General features: G+C 38.8%; 1 protein-coding gene across 3 annotated transcripts in view; it reads left to right on the top strand.

Annotated features, from left to right (window-relative positions):
- Positions 1-27,081, top strand: part of TEX10 (testis expressed 10) — a 54,124-nt gene that overhangs the window by 19,103 nt on the left and 7,940 nt on the right. For all 3 annotated transcript variants that reach the window (XM_059471377.1, XM_059471388.1, XM_059471381.1), the window contains exons 8-11: positions 1,217-1,392; positions 2,127-2,304; positions 17,306-17,394; positions 18,558-18,691. In XM_059471377.1, the coding sequence (XP_059327360.1) occupies positions 1,217-1,392; positions 2,127-2,304; positions 17,306-17,394; positions 18,558-18,691 (577 nt within the window). The remainder of the gene's footprint in view (positions 1-1,216; positions 1,393-2,126; positions 2,305-17,305; positions 17,395-18,557; positions 18,692-27,081) is intronic.

The raw sequence follows: 27,081 nt of genomic DNA on the forward strand, positions 1-27,081 counted from the left end.
GTCTGATAAGACATTTGAAGACAGCATAATATTTGTATACTGCACTATTCCATTTCTTTCCTTTAGGAACAAGTGGGATTTTTTAATTTCTTCAAAATGTGGGCTGTTCAGTAGCTCCTTCCCTCCACTGTAGTTCCCTCCTCTGAGTGTTTTCCTCATTCTTTGAATTTATTTTTTTCTCAGAAGCTTGTCAAGAATGGTGTAAGAAGAACAGAATTCACATTGGAGCATTTTTAAAAATTTTTTGTGAATGTGTTTATTTCTTAGATATGTCTGATTCAAAGGATAAAGTAGGAGCTTTTGGCCTGTTACTGTCTTGTGGGGAAAAAAACCCCAAATTGACTGGTTTATTACATGGTTAGGTTTTCTCTTGAGGTTTTAGTTTATCTTCACCCCTAATCACTGCACACATACTGTGCACTGTGTGTATATATGCATATGTAGTGTGTGTGTGCACATGTGCATTTATATACTGGTAAGAGTCAGTGGGTGTCTATATCATGAGCTTTCCTCATCATTCCTTGGACCAGTCTAAATCAAGAGCAGCTGCAGCATCCTCTGGCAGGGAGTGACCAAGCTCAGCTATGCCAAGACCCAGCTTACTTTTGCTTGTTTAATCCTGGCTCCTTCTAGCTTCATTTGATACCAGCATCTGCTTCTTTCTGTGGAAGACGAATCAAATGTTTTATTCCCAGCCACTGTTTCCATGTCAAGTGATTTGAGACCTCTGACCCCACCTCCAACTCACCCACTTCAACAGTCTGTTCTCCAGGCTTTTCCTGCTGTTGAGCAGTTCATCTCTATGCAAGACCTTTCTCTCTTGTGTCATGGGTGCTTAATTTCCTTGAAAAGTTTTTGGTGACAGGTCTTTGTGAGTGCAATAATCTGTATCCATCATCATGCTGCTCTTGTTGACATCTTCAAAGACCTACTTTGAACTTCTTGATTTGCACTTGGCAGCTTTTTTTCTTGTGATCATCACTTTAGTAAAAAGCTGATGAAATGCTTTTGGTTTCTAAATGATACTTGATTTGATAAGCCAGGGTGACATAGAAATTGTAGGCTCTGAAAGATAGAATTAGTCCATACTGTTGTTTCAGTTTGAGCTATAAAGGAGAGAGAAAAGCAACTTAGTCAAGACTGGGAAGATAAATTTGTGTGGGTTTCTGTTGTTTTATCTTCTTTTTCTGCAACTGATTTTTCCCTCTTTCTTTAGGAGTCGAAGTAAAGTTCTGTCTCGTTGGTTGGCTGGCTTACCTCAGCAACTGGCTCTGCTTGGCTTGAGGAACCCTGAGCTTTCCAATCAGCTCATTGATATCATTCATTCCGCTGCTTCTCGTTCTAACAAGGAGTTGTTGCAAAGTTTACAAGCCACTGCTGCTCGAATATATGGTAAGACTTTGACACTACAGCACGAGGAATTCTGTCCCTCACCTGGCAGGCAGGTTGCAGTAGGTAGAAAATCCTGTTGTTTCCTAGGTGAACCTAAAGAGTAGATGGGGGACAGGATTGCAGATTGGTTCAGTTTCTTAAAAGGTTAAAATGAACTATATGTGTCATTTACTAGAGGGTAAAAAGATTGAGATCTTTTCTTCAAGTTAGTAGGACTTAAATATGATAGACTGGAAATTTTAGTTTTTGAGTGAGAATCATGGAATCATTTGGGTTGAAAAATACCTCTAAAGTCTGACTGGTAACCCAGCACTGCCAAGTCCACCACTAAACTACGTCCCCAGATGCCACATGTTTTTTGAACACTTCTGGGGATGGTAATACCATCACTTCTCTGGACAGCTTGATCCACTACCCTTTCAGTGAATAAATTTTTTCTAATACCCAAGCCAAACCTCTCCCGGTACAACTTAAAGCAATTTCATCTCATCCTATCACTTGTTACCTGGAAGAAGAGGGTAACTTACCCTCACCTAGCAGCAACCTCTTTTTACAATTACAAAGTGATTGTAGAGAGCAAGATATTCTTCACCGAGCCTCCCATTTTCTAGGCTAGTATTGCCTTATGTTTTTCTCCATTTTTCCCCCTGGTTATATGGTTATAACACCCTCAGTCAGTGGGTAGTGGGGTGGTTGGTGGGTGACCGGGGCTGACCGTGCGCTGTGTGCCGCAGATCCGCTCGAGGGCACGCTGGTGCTGCTGCCGGCCGAGGCGCAGCGGCGCCTGGTGCAGCTGGTGTACTTCCTGCCCTGCCTGCCCGCCAGCCTGCTCGCCTGCCTCAGCCGCTGCTGCATCATGGGCAGGATGTCCTCCGAGCTCGCCGCCACCCTCATCGGCATCCTGCACATGAGGTACCGCGCTCCGGGTTGGCTCTGGCCAAACAGCCCCGGGTGGGGAGAGTCAGTCATGGGCCGTGAACTTGGGGATCAGCTTGCACACAGGAAATCAGTATAATGTGCAGGGACTGACGGTGTCCCTGGCCTGTTGCTCTGACTGTGTTTACACTGCCCGATTTTCTATGATACACGTTGAGAAAATCATTCTGCTGTTTAGGTTGGAAAAGACCTTTAAGACCAAGTCCAACCGTTAATCCAGCACTGCCAAGTCCACCCCTAAGCCATGTTTTTAAGTGCTATATTCATCTGTCCATATTATTTTAATGTCTCTGTATATATTCATGAAGTTTGCCAAGAATTTTCATCTTGAAATACAAACATTAGTGCTTTTACTACCTAGGTCCTTTCAGTAAGGATGCAAAGCAGCTTTAGCCTCTCTCTTAAAAAATCTGTAAGGCTGCACGGTATTGAGCACCTTCTACCGAGAAGGTCATCACCAGTGGTCTTTGTTCTGCCACTAATTGCAGCTTTTCCTTGTGAATGCTTCAACTTGACACAGCTGATAGTGAAAAACAACCAATCAGTTTGTCTCATGTTCTGCTTTCTTTCAGCTCACTTTTTCTCCAGTTACCACAACTAAATGGCCAATTTATAGTTGCTAGGCAAGTGCCTTGTTTGAAATTATTAATCCTCTTGTTTTTTTTCGTCCTGGCTTGAAAGAGGGTAGGTTTGCTTGTGAACTCAGGGAGCAAAGCTGCTGTTCCATTGAAGCGAGTGCAGGGCTTGCTGAGATTTCACAAGGGTGTTTTGCTTTGCTGCTTCTGGGAAAAATACATTTTTGATCAATATTGTGGAACCTTGGATAAGCAAGCAGGAATTAAGCTTATATGAATTATACTTAAAGTGATTCTTGATGCTTTTTGGATCTGAAACATTTTGAATTAAAATACAACACAACACAATGTACTGTCAAATACAGACCTATTTGTATTAGCTGTGTAACATGTGGATAAGGTGACTAACATAAGAAGCAATAATGGTGAAATTTATATCCTGTATTTGTAATGCATTACTGCTGTAAAAGTGAAATTCTGTCTAGTTTTGGGAAGCTGGGCATCAGATTTTATTTTTTAAAATGAAAAATTGTCTGCCATATACTGGAAGCTCAGTGGCAAAGTGTAACCAATTCAGTCATTGTAAGAGCTTCAGTGAGTAATAAGTGCTCAGGTGCTTAATTTGTTGTTAGATCCTAGTGGATTTTCATTGTGGGAGATTTTTGTAGTAATGGATTGCCTGTTTTCTAAAAAATTACCATAATGGTGCAGGTGGGTTGTGGGCATTTGATCCTTTCAGCAGAAAATGCAAGTGGCAGATGGAAGGCAGTGTTCTTACCAGAAGCAAGTTACATTCTGAGAGAAGAGGAGGAGTAAATTCTTTGTTTTCAGTGGTGCAAAGGAAGTATTTTGATTTAAATTTATGGCATTTGAAACACGTTTTAAACTTACTTTGGATTCAAAGACTGTAGATAATCAACCAGATCAAGAAATCTATCTGAAATCACTAATTGAAAGAAAAATGTACTGATGTACTTACAATGGTGCAGTTTTTTATTGTTGATAATTCCTGACAGTCCTCATTTCTGGAAGCTTGCAAGTTTTAATGAAACTTGAAAAGGAGAGATTGCTCTTGACTGAGCATTGGTTTTATTTGATAAGGCTCCTTTTACTCTTTTTTTTTTTTTTTTAAGTTTTTTTTTTTATATTATTTTTCCAATGATCATGGCAGTCAACATTTTATCCTAAAAGACTCATCTAGGGTGTCTTAAGGACTTAGGGAACCAAGATGATAGAAGTGTTTTTGGCTGAGGGAGTTGTCCAAAAAAAGTTGCTTGGTCTCCTTAAAAATGCAAAGATAGGGAGATAAGTAAATATTTCTGTTCTTTTCAAGAACAGAAGAATCTGATACTTCTTTTTTATTGGAAAATAAGTTGTATAGTCTAGGAAACAATAGTAGATTTTCTAGGTATGAACCTTAACTGGGCTTTATGAGCTTCATAACCTGTTATTGCACACAGGATAAATTAACCAATTTTCTATCTTTTATGAAAAAGACCTAGCCAAACTGTTGTATCCAGTTTTGTGGCTCGTTTTTAGATAATGACATGGACAGACTGGATTCTCAAGAAGAGCAAAGAATGATAGTCTGTCAGTTGTGATAATGGGGAGTGACTGACAAATGGTTATTTTAGGTAGATAAGGCTGGGGAGAAGTCAGAGTCAACTGTGTACAAGACTGTTGAAAAGGAATGGGAGAGTGCAGTTTTAGCAGGATTAAACGAGTGCTTGGTATGAGTGCTAGCAAAATTTTATGGAAGCAGAAATACATACTGGAATGGGTTGTGTAGCAAGGGGACACAAATATACTTCAGTGGAAATAATTAATACAGGCAGTCGTGTTGGGCATGGATGGTGGAAGGTAAAGCCTTAAAGGAAGTAGAGAGACTGGGTAACTCCTGGTCATCATTTACAGCTCTTGTGATACGAAGATTTAAACTTTCAAGTTTGTCAAATGAATGGTACTATAAAAAAACTTTTTCAATCCCATATTTCTGTGCCACAGCCTGGCTCGTGGGACATTTTCTGTACTTTTAGATTGTGACTTGGACGGAGGAGCTGTCCCAGATCCACAGGGAGCCGTCCTTTACGAGTACCCCGTTGCTGGCAGTAGATGGCGCTGTTTCTCTTCCGGTGCATTCCCGTTCCCTGGGCAGAGCGGGGACTCTCCCTGGATTTCTCTGCTCCTATGGAATCCGCTTGTCAGTCAGGCTTTGAATAGAATGGATTCAGGAGCGTCAGAGGGTTTGGTACTTGTTCTTAATTTCCTCAACAGCCTTTATTCCCGTGCTATTTTGACTGGCATAGGATGGCTGTTTTACATGCATCCGAGAGTGCTCATATGGAGCTGTGTGTATTCATTTGTCAGGGACCAGCTTATGTTAAGGTGGATTCACTGAGAGTACCTATGGATCATCATAAAACTTGCAGTTATTCCCTGAACAATCATTAGAAACTGAAGGAACTCAAAGGTTTTTTTGTGTGCAAACTATAAAACTAACAGTAAGTGTATCCAGATGGTTCAAAGCCTGTGATGATATCAGGTGGTAACATTAAGTTATAATTATTGTGTGTTACCTTTCAGACTTTTTTTTTTTATTAGAAGTGAATTTTGAAAATATGTAATAGCTTCACTTTTTATTTTTTCAATGGTGAAGTGAATACCCAAGTGGTGTGCAGGCGCCCATTAAGTGAGCTATTGTGTGCTGAGAATCAAAATGATGTTGGCAGTATTTCCATATAGATTGGGAAGGTTTGTGAGCCCCTGGGAGGTTGGTTACCTATACTGTTAAATTATTAGAATGGTTTCTGTGGTGCTTTTGGTCTACATTCACTGAAGCTGGCACAGACCAAGGACTGTTCTGAAAAGAGAGCTGAAATGCAGCCACCCCATTTTGGATGCTGCTGTGAACATGGCCAGGTTGCACTAATTGGTCATGATCTCTGTGCCAGTGAACAGACATTGCTGGTGTTTGGGTCTCTGGGATGGCTACAGCTGGTGAGTTTCAGGCGAAACTGAGGATCAGAAGATCTTGTAGTGGCTTAATTTCCCTGCTGTTCTCCTCAAGTGCCTGCCTTGTGCCTACTGTATGGGATCTGAGATGTAAGTAGCTTCAATAAATCCAGGCAGGTGGAGTTCTGAGAGATGGAAGCATGCCAGGGTTTTGGGTATAAGTCATACAGGTGAGGAAGGGTGTGGAGCGACGTGAGTGAACAGTCTGTCACTTCTGCCTGAGAAATGAGAGAGAGCAGCTTCTTGACAGGAGATGAGTTCTCTGATTTAAGCCTCTGATAAGCTTACATTTATGGAGAGAAATAGAAGGGTCGGGGTAGTATTTTAGAAAGTGTTTTGCATCAAATCTACTGGATGGATTTTTTGGTGATCTTTTAGGTGGTACTATTTTGATATATTGAGATAAGCAATTCATCTTGATGCAGTGTGCCGCTTTTCTAGAAGAGTTAATTTCAGTATTTATTTTTCATTCATAATTTATTAGAATAACTATTAAATAAGCAAATAGTAGTTCATTGCTAGTTCAAGGTAAATAGTTTGAGTGTTGGTTTGGAATATACAATATTTGGCATGAGTGAATCTTTGGCTTGAAATTCCAGTCATAGCTTCGGCTTGACAGTGGAGTTCAGATAATTCCTTGAGGCCATGGATATGGACAGGTAGACAGTTCTCTCCAGGAAGTAAAGAAATATGTAAATCATTGATGGTCTGATATGGGCTAAGATAATAAACTTTAGCAGTATCAGAAGTAGAACTGGAAAAAAAAATTGGTGTAATCTCCCAATGCCTGTTTTCTGCAATCGGGCAGAAGGGCTACTTCAAAATGGTTTTAAAGAGCTAGTAAAGCATGAGCTTATGCTTTGAGCACTTTCTGGAAGACTGACTTTGAGGCAGGTATTTTTGTCAAATGTGGAAATGTATTAAATATTGTAAATGTACATTCTTGTATAAGGTAGATCACTTTGTTTGTCTGAAAAAGTGGTCTGCTGTACCAACTCTGTACTGGTGCAGTTGCAGAGAAACCCATTTGTCAGGCTCAATGTTTTTTGTTGTTACTCTGATTTTGTGGTGTTTAAGTGTCAGATACTCTTGCAAACAGAATTATCTTTTTTGCTTCCCTTTTGTATATGGTGCTGTGTTTAAGATGATTAACATAATCTGCGTACTTACTGTTATGTGTTCTGTTCTGTGAATTGTGGATCAAAAAAATGCAGATTATGGTATTGTGACCAAATATATATATATATATATATATATATATCAGGAAGTTAGATTGCTGACTTTATGGGAAAATTTTGCTGCCTCCCCTCATTCCTTGAAGTACAAATAAGGAAACTGAAATGCGATTTATTTATGTGTCTTATTTATGCATAATAGTTATGGTTGTTTTACAACTTTTTATCCATTGGAACACTGTGTCTGGAAATTATTTCACTGTAATAGAGAGTTGGACAGATAATATTTCACTGTCTAGATAAAAAACAATGGGAGTTAATTTATGGCATTTCTCTCTTGAAGTAGAATGTCCATAAATGAGATCTCCAATGGCTTCAAACAGCCATTTCTTATTCTTTTGGGACTCTTTCCCTGCTGGGGTCTTGCCAAGTGTTGTTTCTGTTGCTGTAGCAAAGGAGCAGGGTGAGGACCATATAAATGAAAGCTGAGTGCTCTCTGGTCTAAATTGTGTGGGAGTTCTAAGTTTTCATAGGTTTGAGATAACCCTGGGGTAACTTGCATTCTGCTTGATCTAACTGTAAATGAACTCTTAAGAGGTAGTGCCTTTAAAATATTCTGCTGCTTTCCAGACAATAATGAGGGAACTCAGCTGGTGTCTCATCAAGCATCCAGGCACGCCTGTTGGTTCCTGCTGTCCTCTGGAATCTGGTGCTTAGAAAGAGCTGAGATGGACATTTTAACATTTGTTTGCTGTGAGGTGTAAAAACCTGTGTCTTCAGATACATTACTCAAAAATGTTTTAGGGTTATAATAGAGTTCTTTGTGGGTATTTCCATTGTAATTAAATGCTACTTTTTATTTATTTAGCCTCCGTAGTTATTTTATCTTCAGTCTTTGCCAGTACAGCATGAGGAGGCACAGTGAGAATGCAAAATGTAGCTAATGAAGACCTTCTACACTACTTGATTAAAGAATTTTTGAATGCATAATTGTAGTCAAGAAAAAGAAAAATAGCACATTCCCCTGAAGTGTTTGCAGCCAGGAGAGAACTTGGAGAGGATATTGTAACCCATTATTGTGATTAGCAATACTGATAGAGCAACTGAATTCAGTAATTCTCATGTAAGTAGTGTAGAAAACATTCCAGAACGGTATATTTATTTCAAAAAGACATCAATAAAATGAAAGTTTTGCCAAAATAAGCTAACTTCATATTAAATAAATAACAAAGAGAAAACTCTGTTTTTATATACAAACGGTATATAATGGAAAGTCAGCTCAGTACCTCTTGGGGAATAAGTCAAAAATCATACATTTATAGAGAGTATAGTAGTTGTGAATGAGTTGCTAGGAAAAATGCAACAATAGTAAGGTCTGTGTTCACTGAAGTGCCTTTTCCTGGCTGGATGTTTACACCCCTCCATTTAGAAACAAAAGTGAAGGAGAAAAGTATTAAAATAGTAACAAAAGTGCTTAAGGAAGTATTGAATAAACTAAACATTTATGCTTTCAAAATGCTGGCTTTTCCTTGTTGGGATGCTACTGAGGATGAAGGGTGAAAAAATGATCTGTTTTCCTTGCTGAAAGATGAGAAAAGATCTGTAGTTCTTGAGAATCAGACCCCGGGATGGGTTACACTGCATTCCTTCATCCACATCTGGTCAGCAAATTTCCTTTTTCTTGCTCACTGTTTTGTAAATGTCTAGGACTAGAAAGAGGGAGAAGTCCAAGCTTGTATTTAAGGACATAGCCCCTAAATTTTTCCCCAGGTTGGTTGTAGTGTGAGGCTCCTAATCAAAGGGAAAAGAATTATGTTGCTACGCTACAATTGCCGCCGTCAGTAAATGCCATTTGCTCATTAGTGAATGTTTCTTCTGATTTGTACTCTCATTTATAATGTGAAAGCAGTGCTTTGCTTCAGACAACCTCTGCAGCTCTGGAGCAAATGAGCAGCTGACAGGCTTACTTTTAACAATGCATAGCTTAAATTGTTGTTTTCTTAAAATAGGCTTCATATTTTTCCTCAAATCCCTGGTAATTCCTTTCAGATGTTTATTGTATTTTGCTGCATTTTCAAATGGAAAGACTTGATCCTTCAAAAGAGATAATGAAACTTAAAACAAAAAACTCACACTAACAAACCAGTGGCTATACGTGGTAACCTGTTGGAGGAAAAGGAAGATAAAAACCCCTCACTTGTTCTTGGAGCTTACATTCAGGCCCTGTACCAGCTGGAGCTTAAGTTGGTCTGAATGATGAGATGGGTATATGGTTGGAGAAGTATTCAAAGATTCAATTTTTTATTTTTTTCTCCTTTTTCTTTTTAGCAATTTCAACATAATTTTTACAGGCATGGTTTCCTGTCTTTTTCAGAACTGATATGAAAACTGAGAGTGTTCATCCTCATTAGCAGTAGAACTCAAAACTGATTTGATTAAGTTGATGCAGGGACATGAGTTTATACTTTATTGCAGTTGCATTTCCATCTGACAGAAATTATTTTTCATTAAAGCTGAACAGGAATAAACTGTGCCAAAGCTGAGATAAATATTGGCACAAGGCTTTTTAATGTTTTAAAAGAACACGTTTTACAGAAGTGCAAGTCCATGCCTACACTGGGAGAAAATGTTGTATATTTTTCTTCCATAAAGGTGCAACAGTCCTGATGTGGTACTTGCATGTAATTTTGCTCTTTTCAGTATGTTTTGTTGTTTATACACACAGTTCCTGACAATGATAATATGGAAATGTTTGGGATGTATTGTAACATTTCCATGCTCATAGCTAATTCCATAAGTGATCCATTACCTCATATTTGACAGGTGTTTTAACATGAAGCACTATTTTAAATGGCAGTCAGACAATGCAGCTGTCATTACACTGCTGGCTGGCTGTAAGACATGCAGAGTCCATAACAGTCCGGTGAGAAGGCTGGCTAGGAGACACATGTACAGTGTTGTCCCAATGTGGTTTTATCAGCAGAGCAATGTTTCTGGGCTCAGACAGGGAGCCCTGGGCACTGTGCTGAAGGACTTAAATGGGTCCTCTAGAGCTAAGGGAAGGACCCTGCAGTATCTGTGTGGAAGTCTCCCACTTGTGATGCATACTGATCAGTAGCTGAACAGTTCTGTGTTGATAGATAAACTCTGGGCTGATGTTGAGAGGTCATAGGTAGCACAGGTCATAAAAATTGGAAGCCAAAAGAAACAAGGAAGCCTTTTCTCTACACTTCTCAGTGTATCAGCAAAGATTTTTTTCTCAATGCAATTTCTGGTTGATCACAATGAAAGATTCACAAGTGGTAAAGGAGTGCTGTTCTATGTATCTGTGGCCCTGGGTTGTGAAGGAAAACTCAGGCCTGTTTCATGCAGTGGAAACAATTCTTTATGATCCTTGGTTACAGTGTGATTATTTTGGCCACTTGGGGAGATGCTTCTCATATTTCCAAGGCCTTAACTGAACTCCTGGATATGCAAGAAGTGCTGCTCTGATGTATCCTGATGAGTTGCAGAACAGCAAAACATGGGAGGTGCTGCTGTCATTTCCACTGTTGGGTAGATAAAGTGACCAAATTGCTTTGTCAAGAGATAAAAAAGGCAGGGTAGCCTTGATTAACTTACACTTCTAAGTACTTTTATATACAAATAATGTGAAGGATTGTGGACTTCTGTCATCTCTCTTTCTGGGCTCTACCTTGGTAGTCACCAGTGGTGCCCAGTGATGTCTGTCTTCTGCTGTATGAGCTGATCACTCCTACCTACCATCTCCTGCCTTTAAACCAATTGTCTCTTGATACCTTTGTTCCTACCTTGAGGCTGTGTAAATTTCTGTATTTTTTTTTCTCCTAAGTGTTACAGGGCCTTTCATATTCATGTGCAGCTACCATTAACAAGATTTCTAGGAGATGCATCATGGAAAAATGTTTTTCAGAAACCATTTGGTCTGTTCCCAAGCATGACACAGGTGTTAACCAAAATACCCCTCCCCAAAAAAAAAAAAAAAAAAAAAAAAAAAAACAACTAAAAAACCCTGAAAACACCCTGGCATTTGTCACTCCATACTCTTGCAGGTGTCAGGGAAGTTCTCAGGTATCAGATTGCTCACAGCTGCTAGTTCAGTTCATTCTTGCCTTCCCCTGGAGTTCTTTTCCATGGTGAATGCCATCCCATCCTGGTAATTCCTTTCTGGTTCTTGGGGTTCCATAATATTTTGTGCAGCTGCTTGAGGTTACAACAGGTTATCCTGAGGAGTTGTTCTGGGATGGGAACCGGAACAGTTTGTTCTCTGGGCATCAGAGATGGGCAGAGTTCCTGTAGCCACTGTCCTAGAGCCTTTTCATGCTCGATTGCCATCCTCATGCAGTGCTTGTCTGCTGGGTGTACAGAATCTCAGGACGTTTTCTGCTCCTGATGTGTTTGAAGGACAATTTAATAATAAATTAATAATAGTATTTTGGTGGTTAAAGCAGTTGCTGAGATTGCAGAAAGTCTGTGTTCACTGTCTTCATCTGAAAAGGAGATTGATTTCCTATTTTCTAACACAGTGACTTAGTCATTGAACTGTTTGGAGGATTTGTACTTAATAATTTTATTAAATTTTATTGAATTTTCAAAGAGTTGAGGCCTAGAATGGGTTTAGGTTTTTTCAGGAAATGAATGAATCAGCTACCAATTATGGCTGTGACTGTTTAAATGTTCTGTGTGGAACAGAAGTATCAGTGAAAAAATAGAGAGGAAACTCCTTTTACAACGACCTTATAACCCAGAATTAAAAAACAGTTGTGGGAGGGCTTGGTTTAAATCTTGATCAGTGGTTGATAAAATCAATTTAAAATAGGATCACTTAGTACAGTACAAGTGTATCTCGGGCTGTTGTCTTGCCAATGTTCAAATAATTCTGTAAAGCTTTGGGAATGCTCTGCACTAGGTATTCCCAATGATGGTGCTGGGAGCATTTTCCTGGAAGGTGAAGGAATTGAATTTTATTTTCCTTGAACAGAAAACACAAACCCTTCACCTTGCACTTCTTGAATGCTACCATCCTCAGATTTATGAACAAAAGGGTGATAGTATTAATGCCTCAGAAGAACTGTGAATCTTGCATTTGCTTTTTTATATTTTACTTTAAAAATACTTGGAGACTGAACTTGGGATTAATTAGTCACACTTTTTTTTGAATTTTATTGCTAAAAACCATAAAATCAAAACCCAACCCCGATCCAAATTCTAAGGAAAACTTAGCAAGAGCTAGACAGGTGAATTGCTGTCTGTGCTGGAGTTTGTGCAGTGTGTTTTATAAGAGGACAAGTGGAAGGATAATTTCTAAAATGAGTGCAGCAAGGTTCATCAGAGTTGTACTAGAGACCTCTAAATTACCTTAGAACCCAAGTGCCTATAATGTAGACACCTGTTAAAGCTGCTCAATTTTGAAGTTCACATAAAAGGAAATAAATAATAAGGTAAGAACACAGATTCTAGAACAGATGTGGATGCACTACAAGTACATACATTAAAATTATTTTTTAAATCTCAGTTTAATATAGACTCCTTGTGCCTGTATAAGCCACAATCAACACCTTAAACCTGAATCCTGAATCAATTAGCTAGTTCAGGAGGCACAGAGAGATAGTAGTCTGCAGTTGAGGAATAACCACTTGTGTGCAAAACTGCAGTTGTTATTTTGCACCTGTGTGATACAGCCAACCTGAAAATAACAGCAGCATAAACTGAAGTAGTGAAGTCCATCTGGAGTTAAAAGTTTGCAGTAAGTGATAAAAGAAATGCACTGCACACTTGCTTTGACTGAGAAATATTTGCTCTGCTAATGACAAGAGAAGCAGTAATTTTTAAGTTAATTAGATTCAGCTTTTCTTTTAATACCATTTGGTGTACAGAGGAGGTTACCTAAAGGTGCAATTCAAAACCTCAAAAGAGAGGTTCCCACTGAAAGCAGGTGACCTTATGGAAATTACAAGGTGTAATTCATCATAGTTAATGTGGGTTTGGACTACATGACTGGAGAGGTCTCACTCATATGTAGTTTGATAACAGGTTCCCATTGTCAGTAATAATTTTTACAAAAAAGAGAAGTTATAATATGCTTATTACCTCTCTTCCACATATAAAGCAGATAATTTTTTTAGTCAGATGTCTGACATGTAATTTACAAGCATCTTAAAAACACATTTTAAAAGTGCATACAGTCCGCAATTATTCATGGTAGTTTTTATATATTAAACTGAGATTTAAAAAATAATTTTAATGTACTTGTAGTACATCAGCATCTGTTCTAGAATCTGTGTTCTTACCTTATTTTTTATTTCCTTTAATATGAACTTCAAAATTCGAGCAGCTTTACCAAGTGTCTGCATTATAGGCACTTGGGTTCTAAGGTAATTGAGGTGCTGACAGCTGGTTAGACTTGTATTTAAACAAACTTCTAGGCTGTAATGCTGCTCTGTTTGTGTTTGTATTATTAGAAAGACATTGGTTTTGGCCTTAATTTATTGTGAGAGTCTCATGTGGTGTTTCAATTACATGATTTCTTACTTTTTTTTCATCCTGTTTCTGTATGGAGTACATGAGCACTGAAGGAGCATTTACTTCATGTTACAGTTTGGCCCTGTTTCAATAGAAGGCTCTATGTTTTCTCTATTGTATTAGGTCCCACTTGGAAAACAAAGGGATTCCCTCCCCTGTCCCTACCCAGGGAAGTTTTTTGTTGTGTTTAAGTAATTTTCACAGCTGCAGGAGATGGGAAGGTGATGTTTTTCCCAGTTTAAAGATGAGGAACTGAGGGAAGCAAAAGGTGTTGGCAGAAGTACGTAGAAGTACCTGATAACTTTAGGATTTCAGTATGAAACATTTGGGCTCTGATTTTTCAGAGCATCTTCTGTCCTGAAAACAAAAAAATTACCTCCAATTCACTTTAAATTCAAGTAGAGGAGTAGAGATCATATGGGTGCTACTCTTAGAAATACTTGAAACTGTATATCTCCATAGCTGTTAGTGACATTTTATAGTGACATAATCTTTTAGTCACTGTTGAGCTATTGCAGGACTGTGGGTAACTAGCTGAAAAAAAGGGATGAGAGAAGCTTCCAATATAAATTATGTGAGCTTATTCTGTCCTGAAAGTTAAAAAAAATTAATCTTATGATGCTTGAAGAAATGTGTTACCACTGACTTTTGTTCTACAATTTCAAGAAGTAATCTCACATCACCTATCTGAATTTGTGAGCTAATACTTTCTTCTACCTTTTTAATTATGCCTCATATGCTGTGCTCATTATAGATGATGCAATAAATAGGGCAGGGACAGGTCAGACTGTTATCCTTCATGGTGTAATCCTGATTGATCCATTCATCCATGACTTGAATGAGACATAAATCTTCAATTTTTTTCAGAGAAAATATGACCCATAATATTATCATACTCTAAGGTGTATGCACAGAGAGGCCAAATTGAAGATCAGAGACAACCTTCTCTGTCACTTTCTAAATTTAATGCTAGATTATTTTTAACCTTATTGCTCTTTTAACACTGAGGCTGCTTCTGTGCATGTAATAGCTTTCACTTTCTAAAAAAGCAAACTGAGCTGAATTTGGCGATCTTGATTGTGTGTGTGTGTGACTCAGTGTAGCTCTGCTTGTAGACATGAATCTTAAATTAAACCATTTAATAGCTCTGTCAAGGGTTTGTTCCTTATGCTGCCTCCATGTTCCCAGGACAGAACTGCAAGGATTCTCTCTGCTTCCCCTTATGTCTGTATCAGTGGCCCTTAGCCTTTCTCTTAGGATGATTAACATGCTTGTCCTGTTTGTGGGCTCGTAGATGCGTGGGAAAACAAAACTGATGAACTGTTTGATTTCCAGATGTTTAGCAATGAGCTTTGGAATTACTTTTCCTGTCCAGGCATCTCCTGAACCTCTTGCAGCTTCTGCTTGCTAACCTGCAGTGAATCTAGAGGTTTTGTCCAGTCTCTTCTGGAGGATATGTAAAATTCTTGAGTGCACTAGTCCCATTGTAAGGAATTCAGAACATCTGCTAACTGTTGCATATGGAAATGGAATTTTTCCAATATGGAAAAAAAAAATTTTTATTTGATTCTTTTAAACCAGATTCTAACAGGATTTATCATGCAAATCTGTACTTCCTGAATTGGGGCTTATTACATGTTCTTTCTTTCCCTTTTCCTACCCAAGATTTATTTATTTTCACATTTGTCTGATTGCCTTTGCAGCTTCTCATCTGATATCTCTGCCAGCCTCTTGCATTCCCACCTTTTTGCTCAGTGGTTACATCACAGTTTGAATTTCCGTGTCTAGTCAAGCAAGTCCTAAACTCCCTTGAATCTCTCTCCATGCTCCTCAGTGTTGATTTTGGTAAAAAAAGAGTGACCTCAAGTCAGAATCATGGTTCTTCTGCATCAGATTTAGGGACATTCTTCTGCTGTGCTGAACAGGTCATGGATTTCACTCTCCCTTCTAGTGTATGGATCTGACTCCTGTGCGAATATCCACCTTATGTAGGGAAGTAATGGCAAGAGCTCTTGCTGATTTAGTTGGGTATGTGTGAAGTCTCTTCCATGCTGTAATGAATGGGACTGGGACCTCCTTGGAAGGATATAAAAAATTCAACATTCTCCTTGGAGACCATTGGCCATGCCCAAGGGATTTGTCCTGGGAGAACTTGGCAGCCAAGTAGCAGCCTTGGGTCTGGGGAGAGATGGAGAGACTGTGGGTTAAGAAAAGGAGGTAATGAACCAGAACTCAGGGCAGGACCAAAGGTGTGCTAGGAGCCAGAGGGGAGCGAGCAGAGCTGCCTGTGCTGCCTCACCTGGAATATGGCAGCTCCCTACTGCCAGGCATTCACAATTCAATGTGAAGGAGGAGCTTTATTGAATAAAACCTTGGTGCTCTCTCACTTATGATTTTTGTCTCCCTAAAATTAACTAGATCCTACATGGTAATCTGATGGAATCCTGAATATTTTCTTTAATTTAAAGAAATTCTGAAACTCCAGGATTTTTCTCCTTTCTTTTTGAGCAACTCCAGACACGTGCATATTCTAGCTGTCATTTTTGTGGATGCTGAAATGTTATGGATGGATTTTTGTGGGTGGCAAAATGTATATGCCTGGCACAAAAGTATTCCAAATTTGATATTTTTGCTCCCAAAGCACAGAGCTGTAAAAAATTCCTGCGTAACAAGTTTTCCAGAATTTTGTTACCCATGAGCTAAGCCATTTTGGCTGTTGGCACAGAGAAATTAGGGGAAAAAAGTGATCTTAGGCAGATAGTTGGCTTGGAAAATTGCATTCAGAAGCTTTGAAATTTCACAAGATTGTAAGAGTGGAAGGCAGCAATCTCTTACAGCAAAGATCCATAGTCTACAGTGCCAGTGCCAAAAGCAGCATACAAGGCAATTTGAATAATATGCATTTTTGCATAATGTGATGTGGGTTTGAGCTGCAGCCTTGTGAGGAAAACATGTGTGAGATGTCCTTGTTCCCAGCTCTTGGCTTCCTCCTGGTTCAGCACTGCCACGTGGGCCAGACTCTGCCATTAGGTGGTCACTGGTGTCTGTTTGCTCTGAGCTTCCACAAGCACTGCCTTCTAACTTGGGCCACCACAGCACGCTGGTGCTCCACTTCTTCCAGATTGCCCTTGAGATGGAAAGTGTCAGACAGCTTTGATAACGGGTTTTGCTATTGCTCCTTTTTGTGTTCTAAATCTCCAACCAACTTTTTAACTAAGCTGTGTTTAATAGCTTCAGCAGTTCTGAAAGAGGTGCTGAGACTGCTTTCAGTGGGGTTTGTTGTTTGTGTATAAAAAGTAGTGGCTATGATGAAAAATATAGCCCAGCATTAGTAATAAAAACTTTCACCAAGTTAGGAAAATAAAATTAGCTTAATTTACGGTGTCATCACTGTACTGAAGATTATACCAGTATTAATGAAAAGTTGCTATCTCAGTTAATTTAATCATCTTAGCAACCTAAAGCCATGTAGGGATACAAAGTTCAGTATGTCTTGTCTTTAAAAGAGCCAGTTCTGGTTTTGAACTATTTAAAGTGCTATTCTAACAACAATTAGAAACAGGAATGCTAAAACTGTAAATATTTAGGCATGCTAATTGATTGTATTGTGCAGGTAGGTTATGAATTCTTAATTATATGGTTTCTAATAAACTTTCTGCTATTGGTTTTGTGTAGATCATCCTTTGCAGGCTGGAAGTGCCAAGTGCAGGATAATTCAGTGAATGATGTGGACTATTTCAGCTTCTTGTTTTCAACCCTTATAGGTAATCCATATGAATGTAATAATTCAGAATTAACAAAATGAAATTTATTTTGATAGTCAATTACTGAATTTAATTTAGAGTAAATGGTTTAGTAAGTACTTCCTGAAAGTAATTCTAATCTTGTTACATATTTTTGATATGAGATTTTATTTTCTTGTTCTGATTTTTGACACTCTGCTTTTACACTTTTCCATTTGGGCTGAGTATTTGCATACTTTTCCTTCATTCTAGCAACTTTTCCAGGAAAATATGAGGAAAACCTAAATTTAGCATATGACATATAAAAAAGATTTTTTTTTTCCTAGCTTGAAGGAAATGCCTTTTATTAGCTCATAACAATATAAATGAGTGCCTCTGGGATTTCCTGTGAACGTGCTTACGCTCTTAAAAACATTCCATCAGAATAAAGTAATCAAAGTACGTTCAAGTGAGCTGGCCAAGGTCAGCGTGTGAGCAGAGCTACTTCTGCTACTCTATTCTTACTCAGCTATAAAAATAGTTGCATTCGGTGGTGATGCAACTTTGGGAAGTTACAGTGCTTAAAATGGTGTAATACTGCTGAGAAGTAACTCCCACTAACTTCTGCTGTGGTAAAAAATAGTGTGTTTTCTTTATCACCTTAGTTTTTTATAATGTTCAGATACTTTATTTTCAAAAATTACCTTTTTGTTGCTAAAATGGTAGAAAGAGTGCTGAATTTATAGCAGAGAAAATGAAAGCAAAGCCCAAGTCACTCTTGTGGAGTGGTCATCCTGTTTTACTAAGACATCTAATACCTATCTAGAAATAATAAGCCAAATGATTTTTTTTTTAATACCCGAGGCTATATTATTTATTACTAAGTTGTTGGGAATATGTGAAGTAGTTTGCATTATATCCATGTTTTTATTTTTTTGGAGATACATATAGGGAAGATAGTAGGCCTCTTAAGGTGTTTTTATATCACATTATAGTACTATTGAGTTTTGAAAATATTTTTGTTTTCTTTCAAAAGTCAAAATTTGTACTTTAGTATACTCAGTTTATTAAACCAAGCAAGAGCTTTTAAGAAAAAAATGTTATGTTGACATAGTGTAAAAGACAGTGTTTGTCAATGATGCTGTTGAAGTAGAACACTGTTTGGCTTGTTTTGTGATACTGTTGTACTGCTTCTTCTTCCCCAGGGTTTTCCAGAGAGGAGCTGACTAGTCTCCAGGGCATTAGAGGAAAACCACACATTAGCCAGACACAGCTTTCACCTATCCGTCTTTACCTAACTGATCTGGACCAGTTTTTACACCACTGGGCTGTGACAGAGGTAATACATCAACCCTAATTCTAAATGACAGCATACAAACTCTGAGTGCTCTCCATCCCTTTTCCACAGATGGCTAAATCCTGTCTTGATTTGAGTTTACAAAAGAATGAAAAATAGAAAAGCTGTCAAACAATCAACATTTTTCTGCAGCCATCAGATAATATTTTGAAGGAAGCTGCTTTAAAAGTTAAATGTTTAGACACGTAGTATGCAAAGTCATACTCAAGGAAAGATTGGTAGAAACCTTGGTGGGGATTCTTAAGCACTAATATTAGGACCAGCAATATATTTTGGCTTTCAAAAACAAATTAATTGTAAAAATACCAATTATAAAGAGTTTTCCTGGGGAGTAAGTGCCACTATTAATTAAGAAGCACTTGCATTGAATAAGATTTGAACTTTCAAGCAATATTAAGTTGGCTTTAGTCATTATTTTGAATAATTCCTGATTAGTTAACCAAAATATGCTGGGTTTAGAAACTTCACTCTGAATTCAGTACCTCACATCATAAGAGCTGAAAACTTAATTTGTCTGTGAGTTCTAAAAGGGATTTGAGCCACCAGATTTTATTCAAAAGAGGTGCATTAACTGTCTTTCTTCATTAGCTCTTTTTATTGTTCAGAAAACCAGAAACCACTTTGAGGTGTGAAATCATGTTGTAGTGACATGCCAATTTGACAGTATTTATGAAGTTGTAGTTCTGAATTCAGAACGAAGAGTGAAACAGTAGGTTTTAGTTTTGTTTTTTTCATTCAAGAAAGCAATATAGTAGATGTTTTCTACTTCATAGTGTTTAAATGATAATGTTCTGAAATTGATGCTAGTCTGAGATACAGATGGAATGTGTGCTGCTATGTATTAGAAAGTATTTTAAGCAGGGCTATTGTTTGGTAGCATGACTCACATTTTTAGGTGTCCTGCCTTCAGTCATGCAGCCTGTGGAGCAGTTGAATTTTCTCATTTGTTTTGCTTTGTCTCTTCTGGACAGTAATGAAGTATTTTCTCAACAAAATACCTTTCCCCAGTATGGAGGGATCAGAATACTCTTTCCTGTTGCTTCTGTGAATGCACAGAGCAACTATTTGTTTCTCAGAGTTAACATAATCTCATACAGCATCTGAAGGATTTATGTACACCTTACCTGTTTCTAAAAATGTCACCTTTAATGTTTTCTCCTTCCTCTTTTTGCTTCTATTCAATGAATCTTTCAAAGTTGGCAGTGAAATAGGACTGTTTTCACAAAGGAAACAGTGAAGTAGTTTGATTTCTTTTTTGTGCCTTTGGTTCCTGATAGCGAGTTTGAGTCTTTTCTACCACAATGTTCAGTGTTTTGGTGCTGTAAAGGAGAGTCAGTATCTTCAGAAACTTGAGACTCACTTTTCTTGAAGTCCCTTTTCTCAGGAAAGAGACAAGGTGCTCTTCCAGGTTCTTAGAAGGGGATGGTGGTCAGTAAGCAAAGAGCTGGATATCCTTGGTTACTAATGAAAGATTTGGACATCCTGTGGAGCACTGCACTACTTCTGCACTTATGTGTCAGCCCAATGTCTATTCTGGAGACTATGTTATGAAAGAATAGGAGCAAAAATCCCATACATCAAAAATCTGTGTGAAGAGGGATGAGAGCTTCTAGACCCACCTGATTTTGTAGGGTCTTAACCAAAGAGAGTTCTGAACTGTTGCATTTTCCCAGTGAGGGTGGTCAAATACTGGAATGAGTAGCCTAGAGACATTCTGGTTCCCCTGTATGGATGTACTCAAAACCAGGCTGGACGCAGCTCAAGGTGATTTGCACCAGGTGGCTCCACTTGAGCAGGAGCCTTGGCTTAGAGGAACTTGAGGACATTCCTTTCAACCCTAGGGATTCTGTGATTATTTGAAAGCTCCTGAAACAAAACAGTATTTTTGTTTCACCATGAACAAATCTCTTTGTTGTTTTTGCTTTCTAGACAAAATGGAATTCACAGTATGAGTAAGCGTTTGTTTTCTTTTATTTGGTAGGTTTGTTACACTTCTATTTGATCTGAAAGTCAAACTGCCCCCACTAAAGGCCTGCCAGGTACTGCAGTGCTATTTGTGGTGTTCCCCCCAGGTTTGCTAGTTTTTTTCCCCCATGGAATTTTGGGAACAAAAACGTAGGGGCACCTCTTCAGTAGTTTGCTTTCATACTGGAGAAAATATAAGATAATCTTGCCTCTGATGTGGTAGTAATGGTGGCATATCTGCTTGTGTTACAATGAGAAGTGATCATTAGTATTGAGGCAACCACTTCCTTTTATGAATTGCAGAATTACATTCATTTCACTCATCTGGTTTTGATTTCAGATGCAGACATAGATATGGTAAATGATGCATAAACAAAACCATGCTGATGCTCTTCATCTTTTAGATTACTTTTTTCTCTGTGTTTAAATATCTAATACAGCACTGTGTTCTTTAAGTTTTAGGTGTCTTATCTTTTCCTCATATGGGTACCATTCTCCAACCTCAAACATGTTGACCAGTATAGTATAGAATGCTCAGTTTCTGAAAAAAAAAAATTTCTGGGGACTGTAGTCCATTAAAACATTGGGAGTTGGAGTCTGGACAAATTTTTAAAACCAAGGAAGTAAAGAAGGAAAAGAAAAGACAAAGGCAAGCTTGTTAAAAACCTTTGTGTTTGGGATTTGCCACAAGCTGCACAGGAGTACTTTTAGGAGATCAAGTAGTTTTCACTTGGTAGTGAACAGGCTAATCCGCTCTCAAAAGGGGGGAAAAAAACCCCTAAACAGCAACAACAAAAAAAATCCCAGCCAGGAAAGCAAAGCCCAGTGTTGCAGGCTCTGGGGAGAAGGAAACTGCCAGGAAATGACGAGGCTCTCCTAGGGTGTCTGGCAGCACAGTGTGATATGAGGGTTCTGTGTGCATTGAGTGTCATGGAGGTAGGTTTGGAGGCTGCCTTCTTCCAAGTGGAGATAGTTCAAGGTGTGATAGAATTTTGGAGTCAAAATATTTTTAGCTGTAGCAGCAAATTGCTTTATTTAGATAGAGAAGTACTACAGGAAATAATAAACCCTGGCTTGAATTAGTCATGCTTTTGGTGGAATTTGGTATAGTACAGAGCTTCTGAATGCTAACCTTTCATCTGTTCCCTTGCTGGATAAGGAAGGACAGTGGTGATGCTGTAATGTTAAGCAAAATGTTTGTAGTAATTTTAAATACCTGCTAAATAAGAACAGTGCTTGTTGGCGGCAGATCAGACCTCTACTCTGTGTTGAGAATTGTTTGTTTGAGAGTTCTCATTATGTAGTTGTAATTCAGGATTTCCTCTCAATGGAAAAGTAGTATTTTAATGTGGGTGAAAATAAATAAAGAACTCTGATGTAATCAGAATTTGATGGCCTGGTTTCCTATCAATAAATGAGATTAGTGATCAGATTCCTGTTAGTCCTTCCACCGTCTTCTTTCATTTCTTACGCCTCTAGTTTTGTCTAAACCATTTTTAGTTTTTAGCTCTCTGCTGCAAAGAATAAAGTTGCAAATACTGATTTCCCATAAGTTCTATGAAAATAAGCAGGTGGACGAGAAAAAGCTCTAGATTAGAGCAGGGTGGGCTATAACTCTGTTCCAGCATTCTGCTTGGCAGCACCCAGCCTGCAGGGGCTGTCCCTCAGCCAGCAGGGTGTCAGGGTCATGAAGCAGGAGCAGGGAGGGTGGTGGGACTGAGGAAGGGTCCCAGGTGGGAATCTGGAGGCCACAGCTTGTTGGCCTTACTGCTCACTGCTCCACTTTGTTTCCCAGTGCAGGGAAAGGTAGTCCCACCTTCCTGTCCATAGCTGTGCAATGGGTGATGTGTGTTTCTATGGGTAAAGAGCTGGAAGAGGGAATTCCATGTATAATGTATGCCTGTCAGAGATTTGGGAGAAAAAGCAGTGTGCCTCTGGAAAAAGGACAACTTCTGGAAAGGAAAAGAATAACTTGAGGCATTTTCAAACGGCAGTTTGGACTTCTGGGGTGTTATTATAGCCAGGGTGCTTGGTAGGATAACAATAACAAATGCACTTGTGGATAGCAATGCAATTGTGGATAACAATAACAAATACACTTGTGATAGGAAGTAATGCTTTTAGGTAGTTTTTAACAAAACCTGTTTTCAGAGGGATATTGTTTGTAATTTGCTTTTCTTTTGACTAGAGAGTGGTTTGGAATTGGAATCATAGCAATCTGAAACCATGTTATTTTTTTTGAAGCTTTTAAATAGTGATGATTTTCAGTTAAAAAACAATGCTTCAGAAAAGTGTCTCTTTAGAGCTATGCAAAGCAGCATTTAAAGGTTAGTCTTCATGATTTGTCTAAAAGAGATGTTAAATGTGGGAACTTTGGTTCTTTTTCTGGAGGAACTTCTGCTTAAAATTACTTCTGTCTTGTTGAAGCCAATTATTTAAAATCACCCCCCTGTAGCTGAAATAAATGGGACTCCAGAATAAATGGTTGCAGCCCGAGGGAAGAGCTTCAGCCTTGGCTCATTTTAACTGTGCCCATAGTGTTTGTCAGTGATATTGTTCACTCCCCTGTAATTGAATTGCTCTGCCAGGATGGAATGAAAAAGTGCCCAGAGAAATGAAGAGTTTAACAAGGTAACAGTGCATACATGGTAATTTCTGTTGTAATATTTGATGTTTGTGACGGTCGAACATTTCAGAGGGGGAAAGCAAATGATAATTTGAGGCTTTGCTTGAAGTCGAGATTCCATAGCTGTATCGAGCCCACAGCTGACTCAAAGAAAGAAAATATTCAACCAATTGTTTGAAATGTTTAGGAGCAAGCACTAGGAAACATCAGCTGCTTTTAAAAGCAGACTTGAATTCAAAAACATGGAGATGCATGTAGTGTAATACACTAATCTGTGTCCAAGCCTGTTCTATCTTATAAGTGAAATACAGTTGGGAAGGCTGGATTTGCACAGATGTGCTATGAAAAAATTACAGCTAATCAATAAAGGTAGCAAGTCAGTGGATATAAATTAAAAGCCCTGCAAGGATGTTTGTCTTGAGAAGTAAATGGTGGTATTGGAGTGCTGTATCTTAATTTGAAGCAGAGAATAATGCTTTAAAAAAACCCTAATTTTTTTTTGCATTTTAGATTTTTGAATTGAAGTTCCTGAAAGATTTCAGCTTGTTGTCTTTATTGAGGTTTACAGGTCAAAGTTACATTAGGGAGAAAAGGCAGCTGAGACTAAATAAACTTCCTTCTAAATAAAATTCCTTCTAAACTAGGAATATAGTACAATTTTAATCTTCTTTAAAGTAGACAAAAAATTCTGTATAAGCCCATTAGCATTTAATAAAGCTGCATCCTACCCCAGCTTTAATGTTTAGAGGTGAAAATAATTATTTTCTTGGAAAGTAGTGCAAAGTCCAGAGAAAGAGAAGGGAAGGAATTTAGGTAAAAGGAATGCCTCCTAAAATTAGTAAAGCTGTTTTTCAAAGTTCTCTTTCATAAGATGTAAAACTTAAAGCAAACAAAAAAGCACCAAAACCAGCCCCCACAGGTAAAACACAATCAGTAAAACACAAACTTCCAGAAAACATTAGCTGATCTTCAGGCCAGTGCTCCATTGTACCTGTATCAAATACTTCCAGCATATCTTGTAACAGCTGGGAGCTCACTGCAGTGGTACTGCTCATAACTAGCATGAATTTACAATGCCACAGGTACTGTGCTTTATATTCAGTTGTGCTTTATATTCAAATCCTGGCTTGTGATACCTAACCTAAATTTACAAAGACAGACTTTGTGGAACAAGAGCTAAGTGTTGGGTTTTCTGTTTCCAAGTCCTTGTGTTTGTAGAAGAGGCAGGCAGGTGAATTTGGATACTTAACATCAGGTGTTCCTTTGACTCTCCTGCATGTAGTCTGACAAGGAGGCATCCAGAGGAGGAGCATTTGGCTGTGGTGACATTTTATAGCTGTGAGGAAGCTGCAGAGCCATGAAAGAAGGGCATATTTATGGCTGCAAGAGGATGAAACAAAAGCTGTTTTGTGGTGTCCTTTCTTTGAATTTTGTTAGTAAGATGGCTCTGAGAAGAGAACCCAACCTATGTTGTTCTTCAGGTGTGGCTTTGTGCACCCTTGGATAGCACAGTGGCTGTTGAGCTCAAGCCCTGGTTTTGCTGATAGCCATGTTTTCAGAAATGCCCCTCACTCAGAGAACCAGGGTGATTGTCTCTAGCCCTCCCTGCCTGGGAGCACCAAATCTTGCTGGTACCCAGACTTGATCCAGTTGTTGCACAGGAGGTGAGCTGTGGTGCTTGCCATTCAGGTATTTGTGTCCAGTGGCAAATAAAGATAACTTCACTTAGTTGAATTGATTCTCAAATATAGATTTTGTATCAGACCCTGTGTCACAGCCAAGGAGCCTGCAGCCAGGCAGGCATCACAGTTAGCACATGCAATGAGTTTGTGTGCTGCAGTTACACTGTGACCAGGACATGAACTGTGTGTCATAATTCTCCTAAGTCTTTGGAAATACCAAGTCTCTATCAGTATGTGGGACATCATATATGTTCTTAAACATTCATAATTCTTAAATAAGTTTTTTGCATTCCCATTTTGCCACCCTGAATGTAAAAGTAGCCAAATAGTGTGGTTTTTCCCCTTGTTGCTCACCTGTGTATTGTTCTCCTGCAGACTCTGTTCCTCTTTTTGGCTGTTTCTTTTTTTAAGTTAGGTTTTGTTTGTTTTATTGTGTGTAGGGTTTTCATGTGGAGGTTTTTATGGGATTTTGTTAGGGGTTTTTTTTGTTTCTGGAGTCAGTGAATCAGGAATATCTTTCATATCCACCCCTGTGAGCTTACCCAAGGCAGATGAACAAAGATCTCTTGTTGTACGCAGCTTTCTCAACAACTCAGGGCACTGTTAATATTGCCCTGTCAAATCAATTTATTTCAGAAGGAGAAGCAGCACCTGTCAGGGGAGTACAGTGTCTGATAAGTGAGAGTGCTTCGGGGGAGCTGGCCAAGCTTCAGAAGCCAAGCTTCATTGCCTGCCCCATCACCTGAAAACTTCTCGTTTTCTACGCTCTGCACTAACATGTTACACTGGATACAGTCCTGCTCCAAACAGGCATTTCACAAGGGCTGGGGAATTCACTGCAGAACAGCCTGTTACATTTTAGTTATCCATGTCTGAGGTCCATGTCAATGGGAGTTGAAAAATATATTTTTAAGTTCACCTTAGGTTATAGTATGTGGTGTGTGCCAACTTTCTTTTTTTAATAAAATCATTTCTCAGGGAGTCTGAACTGCCTTTGGTCTGACTCCACATAGTGGCATGCTAAAATACTCCATCCATTATTATTCCTTCTTGCTTGGGTTTCTCTCTGTACTCCTGCTTGTGTGTGTCTTCAGAGGAAGGTGAGTATTTTTCTTTGAAAGAAGACTACTTTGCAGCATGACTCAACTTGAAATAATACAAAAATTTTCTCTGTACAGTTGCTGATTATTAGTAGTTTCCTTGAGACTTTGCATCAGGATTCTGTTGTGTCACAGGAGGCATTGAGGGAGTGGGAACAGTTCAATAATGAACAAAACATTAGTGTCGGTTCACCAGGTGTGCTTGTTCCTGTTCCATGAGGGCTCACCCTGAGCCTGGGCTTCCTTGGCTCATCCCAACTCTGTCTTCTGGAGGCAAGAGCATCTTAGAGATGAACAACATGAAACTGATGAATTCCTCTGATTCTGCATTAGAGCTGTGAAAAGCCTGTGTGGGATTGCATTGTCAGTCAGGGGGGCTGTCAGTGGCAAAAATGCTTTTAACTCATCCAGTTGAAGTAAATACTCCATGGTGCCAGTATCTCCAAACAACCTGGGTCAGGCTGTGCCTTCTGAGGGGCCTTTTCAGCCTTTTATTTTTTATTTGCTTGTTTGGTGGTGTTTGTTTTTGTTTTGTGGTGGTTTTTTGTTGTTGGTTTTTTGTGGTTGGCTGCTGTTGGGGTTTGTCTTCAGTGTGGCAGCAAGGAGGCCCCTGTAGCAAAGACTTCCCCAAGCACCAGAAGGGAACCTGCTGCTGCAGCTGTGTGGCTTGTCTGATCAATAGAGTTTGGTTTGAAAATCTGCCAGTGGATTACAGGACCTGGAGCATTTGCTGCATAATGATAAGAGATAATCCCCATGTTTAAGAGAATTCTTTTCTTTAGGTTAATTTATTCAAGTGAATATTCAAACAAAATCAAAAAGAAAAGAAAAAATACCCCAATGAAATGTCTAAGCCTAAGCCAAACCTGTTACAAAATACTTGCCTCAAAAAGAAAAAACCCACCCCTCCCTGATCAAAAATGCCTGTTCTCAGTCCATTCACTTCAGGATTGCTGTGAAACAAAAATACTCTGGCTTCGGTCCAAAATCAATCTATGA

Source organism: Ammospiza nelsoni, chromosome 1, assembly GCF_027579445.1.
Source record: "Ammospiza nelsoni isolate bAmmNel1 chromosome 1, bAmmNel1.pri, whole genome shotgun sequence".
In the NCBI taxonomy this organism is placed as follows: domain Eukaryota; kingdom Metazoa; phylum Chordata; class Aves; order Passeriformes; family Passerellidae; genus Ammospiza; species Ammospiza nelsoni.